The 23710-nt window shown below is 37.7% G+C and overlaps 1 protein-coding gene across 1 annotated transcript; it reads left to right on the plus strand.

Annotated features, from left to right (window-relative positions):
- Positions 1–417: 417 nt before the first annotated feature.
- Positions 418–23704, plus strand: LOC117294182 (U4/U6.U5 tri-snRNP-associated protein 1-like). Its single transcript, XM_033776603.1, has 18 exons — positions 418–976; positions 4894–4990; positions 5513–5719; positions 6481–6589; positions 10324–10407; positions 10921–11017; positions 11599–11738; positions 12710–12856; positions 15562–15728; positions 16301–16422; positions 16871–17019; positions 17325–17505; positions 18208–18353; positions 19679–19857; positions 20328–20463; positions 21431–21520; positions 22086–22207; positions 22853–23704. The coding sequence occupies exons 1-18, from the start codon at positions 556–558 to the stop codon at positions 22869–22871; spliced, it is 2613 nt and encodes an 870-aa protein (XP_033632494.1). The 5' UTR covers positions 418–555; the 3' UTR covers positions 22872–23704.
- The last annotated feature ends 6 nt before the right edge of the window (positions 23705–23710 follow it).

The following is a 23710-nucleotide window of genomic DNA, read 5'->3' on the forward strand; positions in this document are numbered from 1 at the left end:
ATGGAGGAATAGAGATATAAGCAGGGGAGTTCTTTCTTTTGAGAACTAAAAGCAGTCTCCCCAAATCCGAAATCTTCTCCCGGGCAGTAGAACAATAGTGTATGGCAAGTAGATACAATTATTGTGATCACATCACGGTTACCGCAAACTGACAACAACAAAAATGTCTTTGTATTACCGCCATAATTAATTTGTCAATGTGAAAGATAGAGGCACTGGGTGGTAGGCTACATTTTAAGGGACTTTGGTATGAACGCCGATTCTTCAGTTTTGTTGAAGGGTGTTACACTTTTAGACAAGTTTATTGTGTGCGTCAATCGCCTCCCTCTCCAAATAAATGGCCTCCGGCCCCCCCCCCCCCCTCTTTTTTTTTGGCACTTTGATAAACAAGAGAGGGCGCAATGTACATTAGCGGCCATTGCTGGTCGACCGACTGCGCAAAACGTTTCTTATCATGATTCGTGTTCGTGTTTTTCATGGGTTTCAATTTGACATGTGAGAGAAATACCTGAAGTTTAAACCCAGTACACTCGCCTACTGCTAGGTAGCATTACAATGGGTTCCTCCAAAAAGCACAAAAGTGACAAGGATAGGGAAGAGAGACGACACAAACATAAACGCGACAAAAGAGAAGACAAGGAGAAAGACCGGTCCGAGACCAAGGACCGCAGCGAGAAGGAGCACCAGGAACGACGGGAGAAAAAGCGTCACAAACACCGCCACCGCCGGTCACGGTCACGGTCGCCAGGACACGGGGATCGGAACGATTCAGACAAACGAGAGAAGAAGAGAAAACATCGGACACGGGAACGGAGCTCAAGTGGAAGCGATGTTGGTGCTGATATTATTAAGCCAACGACGAGTGTGGCACCCACATTTGTGGACGAGGTATTCCAGTTGGTAAAGGAAGAAATTGACCAAGGCCAAGAAAGGTCAAAGGTGAATGCTTCAGCAGACACTGCTGGCAGATATGCTGGTAAGCATCATTAATAATAATAATTGCCCTTTATACTCTTGTGTCTGACAATAACACTGTGTAAATGCCTAGACTGGACAGCTAGAGACTAGAGGAAGTACAGTTCGTTGTTCGTACCTCGTCTCGGGTCGCACTAAATACCGACAACTCACGACCCCTACGACAACTCACGACAACAATTTTTAAATGCACTTTAACAGAACATTTGAACATAATTCAACCGGTAAATGTATGCACAAGAGTCATATGCACCCAAATCACTTTCAAACTGTTGAAAAAATTGTATTTTTAAGTGTACAAAAAGTGTTTTTTACCCTGAATTTAGTAACGAATGGAAATATCCGCCATGTTGTCTTTCGACGTACTTGGACGATTCCATTACACCGCAGGGGTGATACAATATACAAGATGACTATTTACCATTTTATGTGCCTCTCATGGTCCCCATTAGATGCGATAACGTAACCCTCCTGCCGACGGCGGAGCCGGAGGGTTATGAGTCACTCCCATTCAAACGGTACAATTTCGACAGCTAGTCAACAGATTTGCTCAATTTTTACCCCTTTCGAAAATCATGACATAAATTCTATGAACACAACCTTAATCCTCAATATCTAATGAATAATATTCAAAACACCATTGTGAAAGTATTTTGAAATAAAGTACAAAATCTTACCAGATCCCGGAGCGAAACCGTCACAAATTTCCCAAGTTCTATTTTGAACCTGTCGCTTCGCCATTTTGTGACTTCCTGATGTTCATTGCTGTTGGACTAAACCAACTAAAGACAACATGGCGAATATTTCCGTTTGCTACTAAATTCATGGAAAAAAACACCCTTTTTACAGTTAAAAGAACAACATTTTCAACAGTTTAAAAGTGATTTAGATGCATATGACTCTTGTGCATATATTTAACGGTTGACTTATGTTCAAATGTGTTGTTAAAGTGCATTTAAAAATTGTTGTTTTGAGTTGTCGTGAGAGGTCGTGAGTTGTCGGTATTTAGTGCGACCGCTCAGCTCAGGTGTAAAGTTGCCCATCATAAAGTTGCCCTGTGTGTGTCAACGATTTAACCTCTGCAGCTTTCTTTCACGAAGGCTTCGGCTTCTTGATATAGAATAAAGTCTAAAGAGTCAATCTACACGTTTGTTTGTTTGTTTGTTTGTTTGTTTGTTTGTTTGTTTGTTTGTTTGTTTGTTTGTTTGTTTGTTTGTTTGTTTGTTTGTTTGTTTGCTTGTTTGAATGATCTTCCCATCAAGGGAACTCGGCAAACTCACACCAGGGGATATAAACACCAAGCTGGCAACAGCCAATCTCTCTAACAAACATTGGTTTAACGTCTATGATTATGAATTACGCAAATCAAGAAATTGTGATTCATTAACTAGGCGACAATATTTATTCTAGTCATTGTGTACTGCTTCTCTTAAGAAATCTTTACCTTTAATTAAGTGCATGTTTCCCTTGCCTCCATCCTACCTATACATATGTACAATCTAAGAACTAGACTGTTATAAGAAGTTTTTTAACATTTTCAAATGATTTTTTTCTCTTCTGTGATGAAATAGATCACGTCCAGAAGATTTTGAAGTAAATTTGAGGCTAGCTCATTGTTGAACTTCTCCTTAAAGCCATTAGACCCTTTCGGATCAGAAAAAAAATAAAAGTTCACAGATTTACAAATAACTTACAGGGTTTAGAGAAGGCAATAGTGAAATACTTCTCTTGAAATATTATTCCATTAAATGCTTTACTTTTTGAGAAAACAGCAAAACAATAGAAATTCTCGTTAACGAGAATAACAGATTTATTTTAAACACATGTCATGACACGGCGAAACGCGCGGACACAAGGGTGGGTTTTTCCGTTGTTTTCTCCCGACTCCGATGACCGATTGAGCCTAAATTTTCACAAGTTTGTTATTTGATATAGAAGTTGTGGTACACAAAGTGTGGGCCTTGGTCAACACTGTTTACCGAAAGAGTCCAATGGCTTTAATGGCACCCTTTGGGCATTAAGGCTTTTACAATTTAAGACATCCTCTGTTGCTAATGGCATAGTGGCAGTGAAGTGAGTGCCTGACAACATAAGAATCATTGTAAAGTGGACCATCAGAGGCTTCAATATTTCAATATGTATGAAAAATTGAAGTATTTTTTATGATATCATTCAACCACTTCGGTTTGGAATTCAGAAAAAAAACCTCTGTGAGCACTACTTTAGGTTCCCCGCTGGGATAAATCCAAGTGTAGTCAAAGAAGACGTTTTGAGGGCTTGATTAGTCCACTTCCCTCCACCCCCCCCCCCCCCCGAAAAAAAAGGTTTTAACTTTAAGTGGAATGTGATGTACTGTGTGGTTCTTGAACCTTGAACTCTTACCCAAAGTAGTTTCCCCAAGATAATTCCAAGTGCAGTAGGCCTACTGTACAAGAAAAATAAAAACGTTTAAAAAAAGCTTGGTTATAGTCTAAAGGCTCGGTCACACAGGCCTCAATAATGAGAATGAACACGAGAATGTTTACAATGCATGCCCTCGATTAAAGGATTTGGGTACTTTTTTCAAAATGTCCATAGATTTACATTAAACTTACATGGTTTGAAGATAATGATAGTGGAAAGCTTCCCTTCAAATATTACTTACTGAGGTGCTGTAGTTTTTGAGAAATGAGTAAAAAAATGTCATGAAAATACGTTTGTAAATGATTAAAATAATTTTCATGACATCGTATTACTCAGTTTTCAAAAACTACAGCACCTCATGATCAGCACGTAATATTATCAGGGAAGCTTTCTACTATCATTATCTTCAAACTGTATAAAGTTTAGTGTAAATCTGTGGACATTGTGTTTTTTGTCCTACAAAAGTTACATAGACCCTTTGAAGGATTTGGGTACTTTTTCAAAATGTCCATAGATTTACATTAAACTTACAGGGTTTATAGATAATGATAGTGGAAAGCTTCCCTTCAAATCTTACTTACTGAGGTGTAGTTTTTGAGAAATGAGTAAACCAATGTCATGAAAATACTTGCTTACTGAGGTGCTGTAGTTTTTGAGAAATGAGTAAAACAATGAAAATACGTTTGTAAATGATTAAAATAATTTTCGTCTCATGAGACGAAAATTATTTTCATGACATTGTTTTACTCATTTCCCAAAAACTACAGCACCTCAGCACGTAATATTTTCAGGGAAGCTTTCTACCATCATTATTTTCAAGCAGTGTAAGTTTAGTGTAAATCTGTGGATATTGTGGTTTTTGTCCTACAAAAAGTTATATGACGTTTGGGCGATATCACGATATTATCGAATATCGTGATATTAATTTGGAAATGATTTCGATATCGGATGGATTTGGTTTTAATCGAAATATCAATATATCGCGATAAATCGCGATATATCACAATGTATTTGCTAGCTGAGACATCTTGCACCCCATAGGTTTGGAGTAAAACCAGAAGAATAGGTCATTAGAACACCTCTCTTATGCTATGACTGTCTCATCTACAACTTTCACTTGGAGTTTGAAGACTGATGATGTCAAATTTAAATAATCGCGATTATATCGAATATCGCGATATATTGTTGGCGACATATAGTGAATTAAATAAATCAATATCGCCCAAGCTTACCCTCGATTGGTTGAAAAAGCGTTGGCCGTATTCTGCGTCGAGCAATTCAACCAATAGAATGCGTTCCCTTTGCGTTGTTATTGTTATCGATTATGTTTTCATTATCGTTGCAGTGTGACCGGGCCTTAATAGTCTACTTTCCAATATTAAAGAAAAGTAAAAAAGGTTTTACAACTTTAAGTAGAAAATGTAATAATAAATAATAATTAACCATGAACTGTGAAGTTCCTTAATTTTTTAGTCTTATCTGGAGTTAACCTAGTGTCCATTGGTTTATCTGCAGGTGCTGATCCTAGCGTTAAAAATGAACAGGAGAGTGGTGCTGTAAAAAGCAGTGGTGGAAGTGGTTATGTTGAATCACTCAGCATCGACGACACCAAGTAAGTCACTTTGAAACATTAGAGGTCACAAGTGGTGGTCATGGACTTCGACTACCCCTTTGCATTTGTAATAACTACATGTATCTACTCATTGAATTTACCTCTCCGATCTGCGTTCACACTGTCATTTTTAGGTAAAACATCAGTAGCACCATACTCTACAACTTTGGTGGGGGAAGAAGTAAGGGGTTTCTTTTTGTGTGTGGGGGTGTTTCTTTTATGTGGGTGGGGAGGAGAGGGGATAGAATTGATGTTCAAATCACAAACATTAACAGCAGGAGTGATTAATATACAATCATATACTAATGGGCATCCTTTTTTTTAGCCTTTGAGAAAGACTTTGCTTGGGTTGAAACGTCAGGTCATTAACCTTTTTTCTTTTTGCATTTATACTATATCATTTTGGTTTATACTATATCATTCTAATTCAGCTTTAAATTCTATTTTCTTACTTTTTAAAGTGTGACTTTATCAAAGACAATCTTTTCATTGTTGCATGTGCTTTTCTGTCTTTGTCCACAGCAAAATCCGAGCCAAGCTTGGCCTTCCTCCTCTGAGTGTAGATGGAGGAGCAAGCAATGCATCAGAAGGTGGAGCAGCAGCAGCCAAGAGTGAAGACCAGGATGTACACAAACCAGCCATCAACCTCATGGCCAAGAAGAAGGCCGATGAGATGAAAGCTAAGCTGGCTTTGATCAAAGAGAAAAGAAAGATCAACCAGAAACTCAAGTACTCTTTTTGACCTCATTCTTCTTTGTTCTTATTGTTTCCTCATACACTAGATACTAAGCTTCAGCACGAACTGGAACAGTTTCTAGCAAGTGTGGGTTCGAATCCCAAGTCGTGACACCTATGTCCTTAAGCAAGACACTTAACCATTGCTTCGTCCTTCCTTCGGGACATAAAGCCGTTGGTCCCATGTGTTATGTAACGCATGTAAAAGAACCCAGGGCACTTATCGAAAAGAGAAGGGTGTTCCTGGCTGTGACTGCTGTATGCGCCGTAGCACAGTAAACGCTTATAAGGTGCTACATAATTGGGTCTCAGAATTCATCACTGCAATAATCTATCTTTCTGAAAGTTTGTATATATACTCAGCGCCTTGAGTACCTTGTTTGGTAGATACGTGCGCTATATAAGACTTCGATATTATTATTATTATTATTACTATTATTATTATACTCTGCAAGCTGGTTTGCATGTCTATTTGAAATGTTGTAGACAGTCGGTAAACATCTAAAATGTAATATCCTGCAATTGGGTGGGATAAACCTCACACTTGGAGGGAACTGTTATCAAATTTTTAGGACCTTTTATTCTTTGGCTAGAGAGGTGCCAGTGGTAACAAAAAAAACATACATGTTCTTGTCATACTCAGAGCAGCTTGACCATGGTACACTAACATCCTGCGTGTACATACATGTGTGTCTTGCTTTCTTCATACACAGTCAGTTTCATTGTTCGATGATTTGTTTTTTGTACACCTACAGAAAAGTGAAGAAATTGGCAAATGACAATGATGAGGATATGGACGATGTTACTGCGTGGGTCGAACGAAGCAGGAAAGCACAGATTGAGAAAGATATGGCTGCCAAAAGGGTAATAAAATAATCATCATAAAATTTTATTCGTAAGAAAAATAATTTCTTCCCCAATTTTACCTTATTTTGATTACTAATTATCCAAAAAGGCAATTGTTATTATGTGCATCTTCAAAATACTCTCTACATAAACCCCTTACATTTAAAATTTGTTATTCATAGATGCCAATCTTGATTTTGTTGTTAAATTCGTACATAAACGAAATATGTTGGATATTTTCAAATTGACAGAACTATTGATCATTTAAGTAATCCCCACCCACCATAGAAACTGCCTAGTAACACCACATGAAACCCCCTGAGACCTGGGTTGTCTATAATGAATTGCGAGCAGAGGCCACACACCCATTGTATTATGCCCGTTGTCAAATTGTAGTTCTTTGATCCACTTATTTTTTCAATCGAGTGTTGATGAAAATGGAGGGAGGGGGTGAAAAAGGGACAAAATACCATTGTGTTTGATACCATTCAAGTGCAATTTTTGTCCAAATCCAAGAATATTCGATGACATCACATGTCATCATTAATCCATTGTGAGCCCTCAATACATTTTCCATAATATATGCCACTTGCCAGTGAGTTGCACAATATTCATGTAAGCTTGGGCGATATCACGATACTTTCGAATATCACGATATTAATTTGGAAACGATTTCGATATCGGTTCGATTTGGTTTTAATTGAAATATCGAAATATCGCAATATCGCGATGTATTTCCTAGCTGAGACATCTTGCACCCCATAGGTTTGGAGTAAAACCAGAAGAATAGGTCGTTATAACACCTCTCTTATGCTATGATTGTCTCTTCTACAACTTTCACTGGGAGTTTGAAGACTGATGATGTCAAATTTAATTAATCGCGATTATATCGAATATCGCGATATATTATCGGCGATATATCGTGAATAAAATAATTTGATATCGCCCAAGCTTATATTCAAGACAATTCAGCTGCACGGGTTGTGAATGTTTGTTGGTACAGGTTGGCAGGAGTCTACAGCAGCTATGTCTATTAAAATACTGTAAACAATTTAAAACATGCCTCTTGAAATCTAACCAAACCTTTCGGTAAGGAAAATTCAATGGTGCACAACCTTTTGGAGTTTTCATGGACTTGATGAAGTTAGTTCATTTTAACTTGTTTTTCATACTCCTCCGCACTCAATGCATTCTTTCATGTGAACATGAGTGATCATTGGTGTAGACAAAGAGAAGTCAACTTTAATGTAAAAAAAAAAACAGATCCTCTGAAAAATTGTCCATGGTTATGAAATCATTGAAGTCCGTCAATGGAACAGATTTCTTTCAAACTAAATTAATTTAAGAAACCGAACTTTGAAAAAAAAAAAAAAATCATATCGACTTATTGGAATGAAATGAGAATTGAGAAAGAGAAATGAGAAAGGACATAGCTGTAGCATGTAAAGACTGTTCATTCAATTCAATTTATTTTCATATTTCAACTTAATCTAAACATCACCTTGACAAAACATGATTTTGTTTCCAGTGTGCATCTTACGATACAAAAAACAAAAGACAAATCAATCGTTCAGATTTATGCGGGCAAGCATCGCAAGTTGCATTTTCCAACAGGAGGCGTGCTCTCAAACAAGTACACTAACGGAAACGAATGTTTGTGTCCCATCACGGTTACCTGAGATATACAGGGGTCCAAATTAACTTATTTTTTATGGTAGCCCACAGGACTATTAGTGTCAGTATTTTACTAGTCCTTCCCATTTTTTAGTAGTCCTGAAAAAACCAAACCACACAAACAAAACAAACCGTACAACTGAGTCGATCATGTATCATGTATTTTTTTACTCAATCATTCAGTCCCTGTATAGCATTATGTCACTTTTATTTCCAAAAAGAGATATCAATGATACTTCATCTTAGGAGGCCTGGAATTTCGTCATTTTTAGGGTACGGCCACTTTGGCCTTCGATAGGTGCAATTTTGAAGGGCACCAAGGCCAAATGAAAGGGCGCCAAGGCCAAACAAAATCTTTTCAAGGGCATGGAGGCCAAAGCATTTTTAAACTAGCGATATTTACAAGAAAATGGAAGCAAAGCACAAACAATTAAGCTCACAAGGTTGAATGTGTTCGGGTGTCAAAACCAATCCTAAACAATGAAATTTGTATGGTTTTTTTTTAATTGCACTTTATAATTTTTTTTTGTTAATCCTGGACTTCTGATCTTCAAATTGCGCAAATCATTTCTGTACTATCGTAAAATTTCGCACAATATTCGTACACGATCGGCATATTGTGCACACCATTCCTGCACTATCGGCAAATTGCGCAAATTATTTCCGGATGTGCTTGCACAAACCATTCCTGTACGACGATTGGCGAGTGTACAAACTATTCTTGTAAGATTTACTGATTGTGCAAACATTTTTGTGCACAAACAAAACCACTGCTCCCGAACTAAAATTACTCTTTGTGCACTATCGCCCGATAGATTTGCGTCCAGATATTTTCTTATCCTGCTCTCGGCTCTGTCTTCCCAGTCTTGAACACAAGGTTTATTAGATTTAGTTCAAAGTCTGCGATCGTACGGTTTAGTCGTCCTGATAGCCGATACATGATTGGCTGAAACAGCGCTCTCTTTGAATAACCTTAGTCTCAGACTTGAAATCCAGTCTAAATGTTCATCGGCTAAAAATGTAGTCAAGTTGCCTTGTGACACAGAGAAAAAATGCATGCAAAATTCCGTTACAAAAAAGCTGACTTCTGGGTACCAGTCGCGGTGCATGTTTTTATGTGGAAAAGAGGCCGCATGGTGAAGTTTGGTTGTGTTTTGTGCGCTACGTTCAGTGGCTGCGCTGGATGCTACGGTGTGGATTAATTGGCGGCGTGGTCAGGCTGCAGTGGATCTTGGATTTTAAGGTGTACGGCCATTGGGGAAAAGGGCACGACAAACTTGACCGCAATGTTTGGTTATTTTCAAGGGGCATCACGGCTAATACTATTTTGGATAATTTTTCCACTAGCCAGTCGGACTACCGACATGGCCAAACCAAGCACTAGCCTCGGGCTACCGGACTACCGATAATTTCGATCCCTGGATATAGTTTATAGTAGTTTGGTTTTGTGAAACCTTTGGCAAATGTTTCATCCCCAATCAACTTTCTGACATTTTTTCTACCCCGCTCTTTTCATGATATTTTCACCAGCCTCCTCCAACACACATCATACATTTAGGGGTAAAGTAACAATTTGAGATAACAATAAGTATACAAGTGTCCATAAGGGTTGTACATTGTAAGTGGCTGCAATATTTAACCTGGAGGCCTTGAGATAACAACGAGAAAAAATATCTTTAAAACATATGAATTTTGCATCAGAGATAAATAATATAATTTTTGTTTTACCCTTTACACCGATGTGTGTAAAGCACTGTATGCTCAGTACTTTCCTGAGGTAAATCACTTGGGTGGGCTGAAACCCACGACCTGCTCTAGCATTGCAAAGGTTGTGGGTTTAAATGCCACCTGAGTGATTTGCCTGTAGACTTCTACAGATGTTGTATATTTTAGATATTATTATCCAAAATTTCTATATATTTTATTACTGTTGAATTATGTGGCATTTATCTTTTATTATTTGTTTTCAACTGTAGGCTATGCTTAACTGTCATTGTCAACTTGAAAAATAAATGTCCATTAAATTGAATTGAATTGAATTGAACGTTGGTTTTGTTTTTCCCAATTTCTATATTCAGGCCAAGATGCTTGAAGAGATGGATGAAGAGTTTGGGATTGGAGCACTCATTGAGGATCAGTTCAAACCAGTTAAGAAAGAAGATGTAAGTAACGTTTCGCTACCCAGTAATACCTAAGCTCCGCCATCTCTTGACATTTTGTTTTGGCTTTCACATTTGATGACTGACAAAGGCACTCATTTCGCTCCACAGTGTTTGTGTGAAAGTCTAAGATGTAGGGGCCTTTTAGAATAATCAAAGTATAGAAATTCTGATCTTTTTGCGAATCTGTTTGACTCGCCCACCCGCCCTGTAACTATTTCATGTATCATTTACCCCTGGATAACAAAGTATCCTCTCAAATGAAGAAGTTATTTTAAACAAATGATTTCCCAGGCGAGAGGTTTTCATTGTCTTTTCCTAGCTTCAAAAACAGAAGACAACCCTGCAAACAATCTCCCCCCTGTGTGAAGTTTGGCTATTGAAATCAGATTTACCATTAACAATGGCAATGCACAGACAGTTCTTTTATTATTTTATTTAAAATCTGAGCTTTGATTTTCAGTTATGAGGTGGTTTATGGTAGTCAATGTTTTGATCATGCTTTTCACTGCACAGGTTTACTCTGCAAAAGACATCCGTGACCTGAAGGTTCTCCATTCTGTAGGTTCCTTCCGGGAAGGCAGAAATGTTATATTAACCCTTAAAGATTCAGGTAAGTGCCTTTCATGAAGTAAAAAAGATATTTATCCATTTTTGTTCTAAATGTCAACTCCTTAAAAGCAGTGTGGTTCTGTAGAACAAAGAGATGCTCAGCTCAGTTGGCATCTATTTCAGTTGTGGACAAGGAAAAATGACAAGACCACACCTTGTGCTAGGGCGGAGGCTCCTTAAGCTATTTAGAAAACCGTGGTCCAGTCAGGCAGGCTTACTATAAATTATTCAACTGTGCCTCAGCGCCTTAGAGCAAACGCTTGATTATGCGCTCTATAAATGACTTTTGATTGATTGAAACTTCAAGACACTCCTTAAAGCTCACCTGTTCAAGCAGGCAGGCTTACTATAAACCATTCAACTGTGCCTCAGTGCCTTAGAGCGAATGCTTGATTTTGGTGCTCTACAAATTGCTTTTTATTGATTGAATTGGAATTGTATTTTTTTCAGATGTACTTGGAGAAGATGAAGATGAGTTGATGAATGTCAAAATCATCGACGACGTGCCTTAGAGCAAGATTTTGATTCTGGCGCTCTGTAAATAACTTTTGATTGATTGAATTAAACTTGTCTTTGTTTCAGATGTACTTGGAGAAGATGAAGATGAGTTGATGAATGTCAACATCATCGACGACGAGAAAGCAGCTAAGAATGTGGAGCTAAGGAAGAAGAAGAAGGATTACAAACCATATGCTGATGATACTATTGATGAATATGGAATCGTATGTCAAATCATGGGATTTCTTACTCTTAATTTATCATTTTGTTTGTGGGATCATCTTTGGGATCAAACTGATTATAAAAATGAATCAGTCAACAAGTAAACAGCAGGCCTCAATTTAACCCTCAGCACCTACATCAATTGCCATGGTGCCCTATGACTTTGCTGTGGTGCCCTTTGCAAAGTCCCGATACAAATTTACATTTTCCCAATAAAAAGGCCCTTACCAGAGCGTAATTGCCGTGCGCCTTCAAGAGCGAAGCTCAAGGCCTGAAACAGTGTCAATAATAATATTAAGTTTCCTTGGTGATGATTAACTTCTTGGAAATAACATCCCGAATTCAAATTGTGACAAAGTAGCGAAAGCTGTCTCATAAAACTGCATGGCCCCGGAATTACTTTTCTGTTCCAGCTTGCAAAGCTGTGTACCCAAGGAATAATAATGAAAACAATAGTACAAATTTATTTGCACTTCCTTCAGTTCATCAGGTACAAAATTGCAGATGGCAAGTTCTCTTTTTTACAAATATGTACATGTGCGCAAGGACATTTTCTTGTCTCCTCTCAGTACATTAAGACTCAATGGAAAAGTTTTGACATGAAGTTTTGGAGTGTTCTACAGTTGTTTTGTTCTATTTTCCAGGCATGAGGTTCTTTCTATTTTAGTTTTATTTCAGATTTCTTTTTGGGGGGGGTGTTAAAAAAGTCGGCACAATGTAGATTTCAATCCAGAAAAATTTCAGATCAAAATTTTTGGGGCACTTGGTTTTATTACATCTGGGAATTTATGAGTGACATGGCATTGACTTTAATTTAATAACAATAATAATATTCAATATTCAAAAAAGTTGATCGATTTTAAAAGAAACGGGTTTCAGTTGCCAGGGTGCCAACGGGCAAACCTTGGGATGCTTTTAAGCTAACACTTTAGATGTAATTTTTCTTTGTCTTTTTTTTTCTCACCCTCTCAAGGTAAAAGCCACCAACGTCTTGGGCAAGTATGATGAAGAGATTGAAGGGGCCAAGGTGGAATCATTTAGGCTGGGCGGTTCTAACGCTGCGTACGAAGATGAAGAGAAGCGGCTGGAGAGAATACGAGCAAACCTTCAAGCTCAAGCTGTAAGACTTTAACTATTGCTTGTAAAAGTATTCAACTATTTAAGACCCATTAAACTATTTTAGACTTACTAAACTATTCTAGACCAACTGAATCATTTATAAATCCACTAAACTTTTCTAAACCCCCCTAAAGTGTTCTAAACCCCCTAAAGTATTCAAAATCCACTAAACTAATCTAAACCCATTAAACTATTCTAAACCAACTAAATTATTCTAGACCCACTAAACTATTATAGACTTGCTAAACTATTCTATACCCACTAAACAATTCTAAAACCACCTAATACCAATAAATACACACATGTAAATAATAATACCACAGTCTTATGGTGCCTGTATGTAGAAATAATATACTCAAGGCGATTAAACAAAGAGAAACTTTTTTAAGACAGGTTTTTGAAATTGTTGAACAATGAGACTAGTCTCCCTGTGCATTTAGAATTTCTTGAGAGAGATGAAGCTGCCAATAGATCGATCCATTAGGCTCCGCCCACGGCACTTGTGTGAGCAAGAACACGTGCTCCTCTCCAAAGACATTCTTCACAACTCTGCCGCGCGCGCCAAGCATAGGCGCCAGCATGTCGGACCTTATTTAGTCGGACTTTTGGTTGCGCAATGGGTTGTGATTGGTCAATACGTAATGGGGCGGGGCTTAATGGATCGGTCTATTCAGTGATAAACAGACATGGAATGACGTCAAAAGTCTGTAAACCTCTAAAACCTCTCAATTCTTTGCGTTATCTCCACACCAAGGAGGATTTTTTGTCAAATTTTCAAGGTTGTTAATTTTCATAAAATCACTCCTAAATTGCATTGAATTGAAATTCTTTCTTCATCCGCACGTCATCGCAGCCAGAGGCCGAATTTGAAACAGTTTTTCTCTACACATAACAATCAGTACAAATATTAATACTTTTAAAATTCACATTCAAATTACAATGGAGAGATAACTAATAAATTAACTCTTAAATTATTTAATCTGAAAGTCTTTTGATAAGAAACCTTGTCAAAATTAGTCCACAACAACCAATGATTTATCACCTGCTGTTGATGGGATTTGCTTTGTTTGCAATTGCGTCAGTGGGAGAAACCTTGGGGGAACTTGGTAGTGTCTTGCCTCCTCCAGAGACCAATTAGTGAAACCCACAGAGGCTTATATTGCTATCTACTGGAGAGCAAGGGGGGGTCTCCAAAGAGCTGATTTGCGGTTTCATGGTCGGGTTTCAATAGGTATCAGTAGGCCTCAATAGGTTCTGAAATTTCCAAAGAAGAAATGGTTTGAATGTTTCTCAAGTTTCTTGTTTTTAAAGTGTGTTGTTCATATTGGCTGCATATTCCGCCACAGAACCTTGTAAACCATTACATGGTGCTATGTAAAAGGTCTCATAATTCAAATGTAGCCCTACATTTACCTTGCAGGAAAACACTGAATATTAAAGCGCCTTGAGTGTAATTTTTCATGCTAACCCGTAATGATACAGTTCATAGTCCAAACTATTGATGGACAAAAAGTTCATGATCTTTTTATACGGTTTGCTTGATTTGACCAACAAAGTGCCCCTCTTTACAATACAGGCATAATATTCTTCCTACTTTAGTCTGATTTCTGAGTTGTTTGCCCTTGGAAAAATCTTGAAAATTGTAATCAAATAGCCTGAAAAGTATATTAAAGGAACGTTACAGAATTGGCAAGAAACAAAAACCGTGAAGATCACAGATTTACACAAAACTTACACGGTCTAATGATGATGATGATAGTAGAAAACATCCCTTGAAATATTTCTGTCTGAAATGTCATATTTGATGAGAAATAAATAATCTAATTTCGCGTTTGGAGTTTATCGCTCAGTTAGCGTTTTATTCATTTGTTTTGGCATCGATGCAGTGCAAAATTTGTAATTGGTTTTTCTCTATTCTCTCGTGACCCAGATGGCCGATCGATCTCAAACTTCTACAGGTTTGTCAGGTTATGTATATGGTGGATCACATAATGTGCTTACACTGCCTGCAACTTTTTTGCTAGCAAAACCAATTCTGTAATGTTCCATTAAAGCCTACACCATGTGTAAATGTAGGTCAACGCTTGTCCACAATGAGATTTTTCCAAGGACCAAAAATCATGCCTGACAAAAGCATGTTACTTAGATGGAAATCTTATTTTTGCTGTTTGAACAAAACATGCAAACTGACTTTCTGGAACCATACTGTGGGTTTTCCATCTGTCGTTCTAAACAAACATGGGGAGACCATTATTGTTCACATGCTGGACGATCTCTTTGGAATGCTCTTCCACTGAACTTCAGACTGGTAGACACTCTCTCCAGCTTCAAACTTACTTGAAAACTCAAGTGTTCAGTCATAGTTTAATTATAAATAATAATAAATAATAACAATAAGACTTGTAATGCACACATATCCATCCTGCTGGGTGTCCAAGGCGCAGTAAAACTAAAAACAAAACAAAGAAAAAGCAGACACAACCAAACTAGTCCTTAAAGCCTGTGACATAAGATAAGTTTTGAGAAGAGATTCGAGTTTTGTGGTACTATCATACGCCAAGTTCTTTATCTATGCAAGTGTTTTTCTGACAGACATGGCGCTTTACAAATGGCAATAATTATAATTCAGTTTAGTAGAACGACCTTGGAAAAAATTACATATTGGGTTGCTCATGAGAGTATCTAATATCTTGTGCCATTTTGTAGGTGACTCTAGAATTCAAAGCGCCAACTATAGCGAGTGAGTACTACACTTCGGCTGAGATGGAAGCCTTTAAAAAACCCAGGAAGAAGAAACGAAAGATCAAGAGGAAGTTCACCGTCGATGACCTGACCCCGGACGATAACGACGCATTTGACGATCACGGATCACGGTATGTGATTTGTGCATTGTTTGTTTCTTTTTTTTTAGATGATCTTCCCATCAAGGGAAGTCTGCAAACTCCCACAAGGGATATAAAAACCAAGCTGGCAACAGCCAATCTCTCTCATACAAATGTTGGTTTAACATCCATGATTATGAATTATTATACAAATCAAGAAATTGTGATTCAGTAACTAGATGATAATACTTATGCTAGCTATTGCGAAAACAGCGGTTAGCTTGGTAGGATTCTAACCCACAACCTTGTGATTGCAAGTCCTGCAGTCTAATCCCCGGACCACTACTAGCATTATGGAATATTTTATTTAGATTTTCCGCTGAATATGCCTTTTGCAAGTTAGACTTTAATAATGTCTGGTGCACTAACTTGCTTTGTCACAAGTTAAAGCTTGAATATGAATTCCTCAGACTAGAAAAGCTGCTATGTCACATATTTATAACGATAACAATTTTCCATAGAATGTACACCTTCCAAGTGAAAACTCTTACTTCATGAAACCATTTCCAATCCTATTCTCCGATTCCTAAAACCCAATTTCATTATCTACCATCAAATTACAGAGGGAGGAGCAGACACCGCCCATCGGATGATTCCATTCCAGACAGTAGGGAGAGCAGGTCTATCGAGGGGCAATATCAGGAGTCTGTAGATATGGATGTGGACCTACCGGATGTAGATGGAAGTAAGTTTTCTGATTCTGATGCTCCCCTATATTATGTTATCTTGAAGAGTTTCTTCTTTCTAGGTTGTTTCACTTCTAAAGATGGAACACCTTCATTTCAACTTCTTTTAATCACTCTGGAAGAAACCCTCGAAGAAGTAAATTTGAAAAATTTTCTCTGAATGCTAAAATTGTAGAAAATAAGGTTGTGAGACTCTTATTTTAGCTTATTTTTCAGATATTGACTTTTCTTTACTGATTTGCATGTAAAAATAACCATGGGTCGATCTCAAAAAGCACTGACTCGCCCACAAGATGAGTTGTAAAATACCAGCATAGTGATTTGTGTTGTGACATCACACTTCCCTTAGCAATTAAGATCAATCAAAACTCTTTTTGAAATGGACCATAGCTTAATTAGCACCTCATTTGAAAATCTGAATTTAATTTTGAATATTTTTTCTTGTAGCTGCGATCATGATGGGACCAGATGAGAATGAGTATGATCTCGGGCCGCCCATTGAGGATGAAGCGGAACTGGAGCTTCAGAATGTGCTCTCCAAGGCACGTAAACTCAAACAGAAGAAGAAGAAGAGTCAGCTCAAGGTGGAAGAAAAGGTAGGCTTCGGAATGTCATGGCTGAGAGGGTCTGTAGTGAATTCTGTAGTTACCAGTATTATTATTATTGATTGTTATAGACAATGGACACCTTTGGGTAATTGTCAAAGACCAGTCTTCTCACTTGGTGTATCTCAACATATGCACAAAATACAAACCTGTGAAAATTTGAAGTCAATTTGTCGTCGAAGTTGCGAGATAATAATGGAAGAAAAAACACCCTTGTCACACGAAGTTGTGTGCTTTCAGATGCTTGATTTCAAGACCTCAAAACCTAATTCTTATAAATCTGTTTTTTCTTTCAGATTGCGGAAGAGGTATCCAAGATTAAGGAAGAACAACTGGAGCTGCAAGCTGCAGTCCCAGAGCAGGTACAGCAATCCCTCCTGAGCATGCCTGGACCACCATCATCCTTGAAGGGACTTAACATCACCCTCAATTCAACATCAGAGTTCTGCCGTACTCTGGGAGAAATCCCAACCTATGGTGAGTTCCATTTATCTATGTGTCTAGTTTGCATTTTATTTTACTTGTATACATTTTTTTTTACTTTTACGCGTGATTTGTTTTTCCTTTTTAGAGAGAGTTTGTCTGAGAGTATACTGTTTGTGTTGTCATATGATCTGAAATAAGTACACAGTCATGTTAGTAAGCCAGTGAATCGTATGATTAGGCATATTAATTATACATGAAGACATTTTGGATACTCTCAGCTCTAAAGACTATGTCCATTGCTAATAACCTCACGTTTAATTTCCTTTATTCATCATGCAAAAGTAATTTTACAAACGAAATTTGATGAAGGAAATTATTTGAAACACAAAACTTGGTTATTCTGGTGCCATTTTTGGAGTCAATGTCCCTGATCATGTTTTATACACTGTAGTGTGCATTTTTGGCAATGCAGCCTTTACACGCCTACCATACATTGTACATGTATGTGCAATTTTACTCCCAAACTCTGTGAGCCTTGCAGAGGGTACCCACGAATATATTGTATGGATTTGTGAAAAAGCTCACAGACTAGTGACATGAAAAACTAACTAGTCCTGCTGGCTAGTCACTGAAAAAGTAAAAGACAAACCCTGAATACGTTCATCTTATCTTACCCGAAACCAAACCTGAGCAAGCTGGTGAAAGCAGTCATTGATAAATACAACTGGTACTTTTTCCCTCTCTCTTTCTCAGGAAAGGCAGGTAATCGTGAAGATGATGAGGAAGAGATGGTGGACATTGATCAAGATGTGAGGGATGCTGAGGACATGGAAGAGGATGGAGGACAGGACGGATGGAATACCGTCAATCTGGAGCAGGAGGACGATAAGTTACCTGGGGTGAGCTTCTTATAGAGTGTATTCCATGCATTCATATTATTAAAGACACTGGACACCTTTGGTAATTGTCAAAGACCAGTCTTCTCACTTGGTGTATCTCAACATATGCACAAAATAATCAACCTGTGAAAACTTGAGCTCAATTGGTCGTCAGAGTTGCGAGATAATAATGGAAGTAAAAACACCCTTGTCACACGAAGTTGTGTGCTTTCAGATGCTTGATTTCGGGACCTCAAAATCTAATTCTGAGGTCTCGAAATCAAATTAATTTTTTTTAGGGGAAAATTAGTTCTTTTTATTCCTAGGATGGTTAAGGAAATGCCTCAAACATCCTAGGAGGAAAAACACAGTTTTGTAGTCTTTTTTATTCCAGGATAGTTAAGAAAATGCCTCAACCCTCCTAGGAGGAAAAACACAGTTCCTATGTCTTTTTTATTTCTAGTATAGTTAAAGGCAGTGGACACTATTGGTAATTACTCAAAATAATTATTAGCATAAAACCTTACTTGGTAACGAGTAATGGGGAGAGGATGATAGTATAAAACATTGTGAGAAACAGCTCCCTCTGAAGTGACGTAGTTTTCGAGAAAGAAGTAATTTTCCACAAATTTGAATTTGAGACCTCAAGTTTAGAATTTAAGGTCCCGAAATCAAGCATCTGAAAGCACACAACTTCGTGTAACAAGGGTGTTTTTTTTCTTTCATAGTTATCTCGCAACTCCGACGACCAATCAAGCTAAATTTTTTACCGGTTTGTTATTTTATGCATATGTTGAGATACAGCAAGTGAGAAGACTGGTCTTTGACAATTACCAATAGTGTCCACTGGCTTTAAGGAAATGCTTAAAAACACCAATAGCGCCATTGCCTTTAAAGAAATTCAGATGCAGCACCAAATCGTTGTCATGATCTAGTGAGGTTTGTGCTTATCACCATGGCTATAATTTTTAATAAGTTGTGGTAAATCTGCAAATAACCAGTTATGTAACATTTCAACATTTCAATAAAAGTTTATCTTGCAGGGATTTCCTGGGTTATCAGTGAATTTTTGCTTGTGTTCATATGTGTAATCCTTTTTACTAGTTTCTCGCTTACACAGTAAGCTGAGAAATTTGGCACTTCCACTGTAAGCGGAGAATGGTGATCATAAGTGCAGAATGCTGTGGTATGCAGAGCCCATGATATTGGGACCTGATTACTTACTATTGCGATCATTCAACACCCCTAAAAAACAATGTATACGTTTTTTTAACCTCTGTTTTCATGGGGTCAAAACACACCGCGTATGTTTCTAACCTCTGTTTTCATTGGTGCTCTCCATGCAGGACATCGCTGGGCCCGTCCTTGAGGAAGAACCCACTGTACAGACCGGTATCGCTGGAGCTCTTAGTCTAGCCATGAAGAAGGGTTACTTGGAGCAAGAGTTCATCAAAACGGCCCACAAATCTAAGAAGGGAGAAGACCTAGAAGCCAAGAACTTCACTGTGGAGGATAAGAACTACAAGTAGGTTGCAGTGGCTTGGTTTTTTTGTAGTTATTAACACAGTGTGTAGTACATGTAATCAGTCTATATTTGGCTCTGTAAACAGACATCTGCTTAACAAGAAAATATGCTAAGCAAGTATGAGGAGGACACCAGTCAAAGGTTGTACCCATGACAAAGTAGTTTGGCTGGTAACTGTCTGCTGATAAGCGTAATTTTGTTATTCTTAGCTACTTTTGTGCTTAAGCAGCTCTATGAAATCGGGCCCTGGGGCCGATTTCACAAAGATCTAAAATTGATCGTAACTGCGAATCAATCGTAGTTGCTTAGTAAAGTGTGATGTCACAATTCAAATCACTATGGTGATACTGAAAATTTGTGTTGCGATGAATTTTATTGCTTTGTGAAATCGGCCCCTGGTTTTTAAAATTTGTATGGATTAGCATGATTATAAGTTTGTATTTTGGTCTCTGTCTTATTTAACATTCTAGTGATATTGATTCCAAGTACAACAAGCATGATCGGTACCGCGGCCCCCTGGCTGAATTCAAAGAGAAGGAGACTTACAAACCTGACGTCAAGCTGAGATACCATGACGACCACGGACGAGAGATCAATCAGAAAGAGGTAAGGATCATTCAAACCTTTGTCTTCAATCCAGCAGGGATGTAATTTCTCCGGTTTTAAACAGAATTCCAAGGTGTGTTTTTTTTCCCTAGAAAAAATAAATAAAAACATTCAAACATTCAAACACATACCCAAATGAAAATAAAACCATAACGCCCCAGATTGCAGAGTAGGGCTTTTAAAGCCAAATATTCATGTTAATTATTTTTGGGCTTCATGCTCCGTAATCCAGCCAATCACCAAATTCCAGCAGAGTGGACATTAATTTGGCTCTATTGCGTTTTGAAATGCTCTTTGTATCTGCCGGGTTTTGTAGGCTTAATGTTTTATTTCTCAAGGCCCTCAAATTCTGATCCCTGATATAAGCAGTAGAATTAATGTCTTTGTCATTGAACCCTTGCACGACATGCAGCCCCTCTTACTCGCACCTGTCCTGTCCTCCATTTTGGGAGTCAAAATTTTATTCCCAGAAGTTGACCCAAAAATTTGTGGAAATTGTGGATGCGCAATTTTGCAGAGGTGCTTTACATATCTACAAGGGGTCAACAGGTTTGTATCGACAATTAGGAACACAGAGTCATGTGTTTTCTGAGAGAGTGGCTTGCAGCATCTGAACCTTTCACAAAACTCATGGCATGATTGGTAGCGATCGATGTGACTACGTTAATAATTTGAGTGCCTGCAAGCCAAAATCCAATTCGCCCGTAAAGATTATTGTGTTTATTGAGAACTATCTGTATGCAATTCAATTCAACTCAATTAGGTTCACTATTAACATCTCAAAAATAACATGACAGAAGTTAAAAAGACTTACATTGGCCTAATGACATTGTTAAAAACTACAAAAGTAAAATAAAGTTAACAAAGATTAATTGACTTAATTTGACTTGATTCAATGTGGTGAAGCAGAACTATGTTAAGGCAAAGCAACGGTGTAATGATTGTTCTTTCCCTTTCTTTCTGATAGGCATTCCGTCTTCTCTCACATCGTTTCCATGGCAAAGGATCGGGCAAAATGAAGACTGATAAAAGAGCGAAGAAACTATTGGAGGAAGAGGTATGTTGTTTAGGTATTAAAGGGTTGGCGTGGTGCTAAGGCGCATTCAGTAGCCACTGCCAGAAATACCAGGGCAAACCCCTTCTCTTGTGATAAGTGTAACTGGGTTCTTTTATGTCTCATCAGGAGAAAGAAGTAATAATAGTTAAGTGCCTTGCTTAAGGATTCAAGTGTTCGGAACCCACATTTTGCTGATAATACAAACACTTAAGCAGGAGGCTGAGCCTTCTCTAATGTGGGCCCGGCACTTTAGAATTCACTACCAGATACATGTAGTCTGCAAAAAAGCACACTCACTTAAATCATTCAAGAAACTGATGAAGACCCCCTCTTGTTTCGCCGTCAGAGATTTCTATTTTTTTCCCGTCTTTTATCTGTATGTGACACAATATTGCAACCTCTGGAAAAAGTGTTCTATAAATACCAGCTTAATATTATTTTTGGAAACACCAGGGCCTATTCCAGTGATTGACTGTTCGGCCATGACACGCCAACTTTCCTTAACTTTTGGAACAATATTTCTTACAACTTGCCCTTTGGTTTTCTTAATAATCTGTTTGCCCAGGCCATGAAGAAGATGTCGTCCACAGACACTCCTCTGAACACCGTCTCCATGATGAAGCTGAAACAGAAACAGACTCAATCTCCGTTCATCCTTCTCAGTGGAGGATCCAAGAGCTTGACAGCGTAAGACATCTTTTTAACCTTTGTTATGCTTTTGAAAACTAGGACTTGAATTTCCCATTTTTATGACTTTGATGTTTCATGCTTTTGCACAAAATGTGTTTGTATGTAACTGTATTCTTTCCCTTTTTATTATGTTGAGATATTTTATGCTTATACACAAAATGTACACGTATATAATTGTATTTCTCTTCCTTTGTAATTTTGATACAGCTTACAGATGTACAGCTTACAGATGTATTCATTGTCTCTCCTGTTATGATGATTTTTTCAATTTTGTTTTCTTTGCTTATAAGTAATACTTTTGGTGCAATATTTTGCATATAATACAAGTTTACATGTGCTTCTTTACACTCAAAAGATATTGTATTCAATGATTTTTCTTCCTGTATTTTGATGTTATCATATTTCGTAATCATGGTTTTGCAAAAATTATTTACTAGTGTACTTGTGTTCAATATTGTTGTATTGTTATTGTTTAGTATAAGTTTGTAATGATATTGAATGGAATAAAAATTATAGTAGGCCTAAGTCTGTTTAAGTTCAGTCCAACTATATAGGCTGTTCAGCACAGTTGAAAATAAATAAGTAATGACAGTAATGTTGTCAATTCTAACTGTACTCTTGCTTTGTCCCTTTCTTTGACAGAAATACATTAGCAAAATAGAACCTTTGCAAAGGACATTGGGCTGTAACACCAGAGACACTGCAGGCCATTGGGAACAACAGCCAAGCGGACATCCATGTACCAGATCTGCTAATCCTAGCAATGCTTTTTATTCCCTATATGAGGTATTCCCAAAACAAGGTATCCCCTGTACGGGGTATCTCTAGTACAATCCCATATTTACATGTATTTCTCTACTTCTTAATTTGTTTTAATTTCCAGTTCTCTTACACAGTAATTATATTTTGCATTCAATATTTGTCTCAGTGGAGCTGACAGTTCAGCAAATTATAAATGATTGACTTCTTTGTTTAGAAAAAGAACACACGGCAAGTCAGAATTGATGGATGGATAGCATTTTGTCACAAAATTATCATATTTTTGATACTGGCTATGCTGTTTTCCGATGGTGAATGACTCCAGATGGGCAAGGCCTGGAACCATTGCAAATTCATTTGCAATTGTGTCCGGTGTTAACCAACCTCTTACATAACTACACGCAAATGCATGCCTGGAACTATGTGACCAAGCAACTGCCTTTACACATGTAGTTTGAGGAATTGAAATTTTAAGAATCAACTTGTGACTCCTTGTACCAGACATTAAATCTAACTCACAAATGGCTTCTTTTGCTTTGTCAAAGCAAGTTGAAGGTCCACTCAAACTTTGTCTTCAAGAGAAAGGTCTTTTTGTGTACATAAAAAGAATTGGGCCGATTCCCTTCAAAGATCAGTACAGAGAAACAAGGCTGCCGAATAGTCATGGCCTTTAAAAGGAAGATTTTTTATGTAGGTTTATGACTGAACATAATAAAATATACAAAAAATACAAAAGCAACG

This window comes from Asterias rubens, chromosome 1 (genome assembly GCF_902459465.1).
Source record: "Asterias rubens chromosome 1, eAstRub1.3, whole genome shotgun sequence".
NCBI lineage: Eukaryota > Metazoa > Echinodermata > Asteroidea > Forcipulatida > Asteriidae > Asterias > Asterias rubens.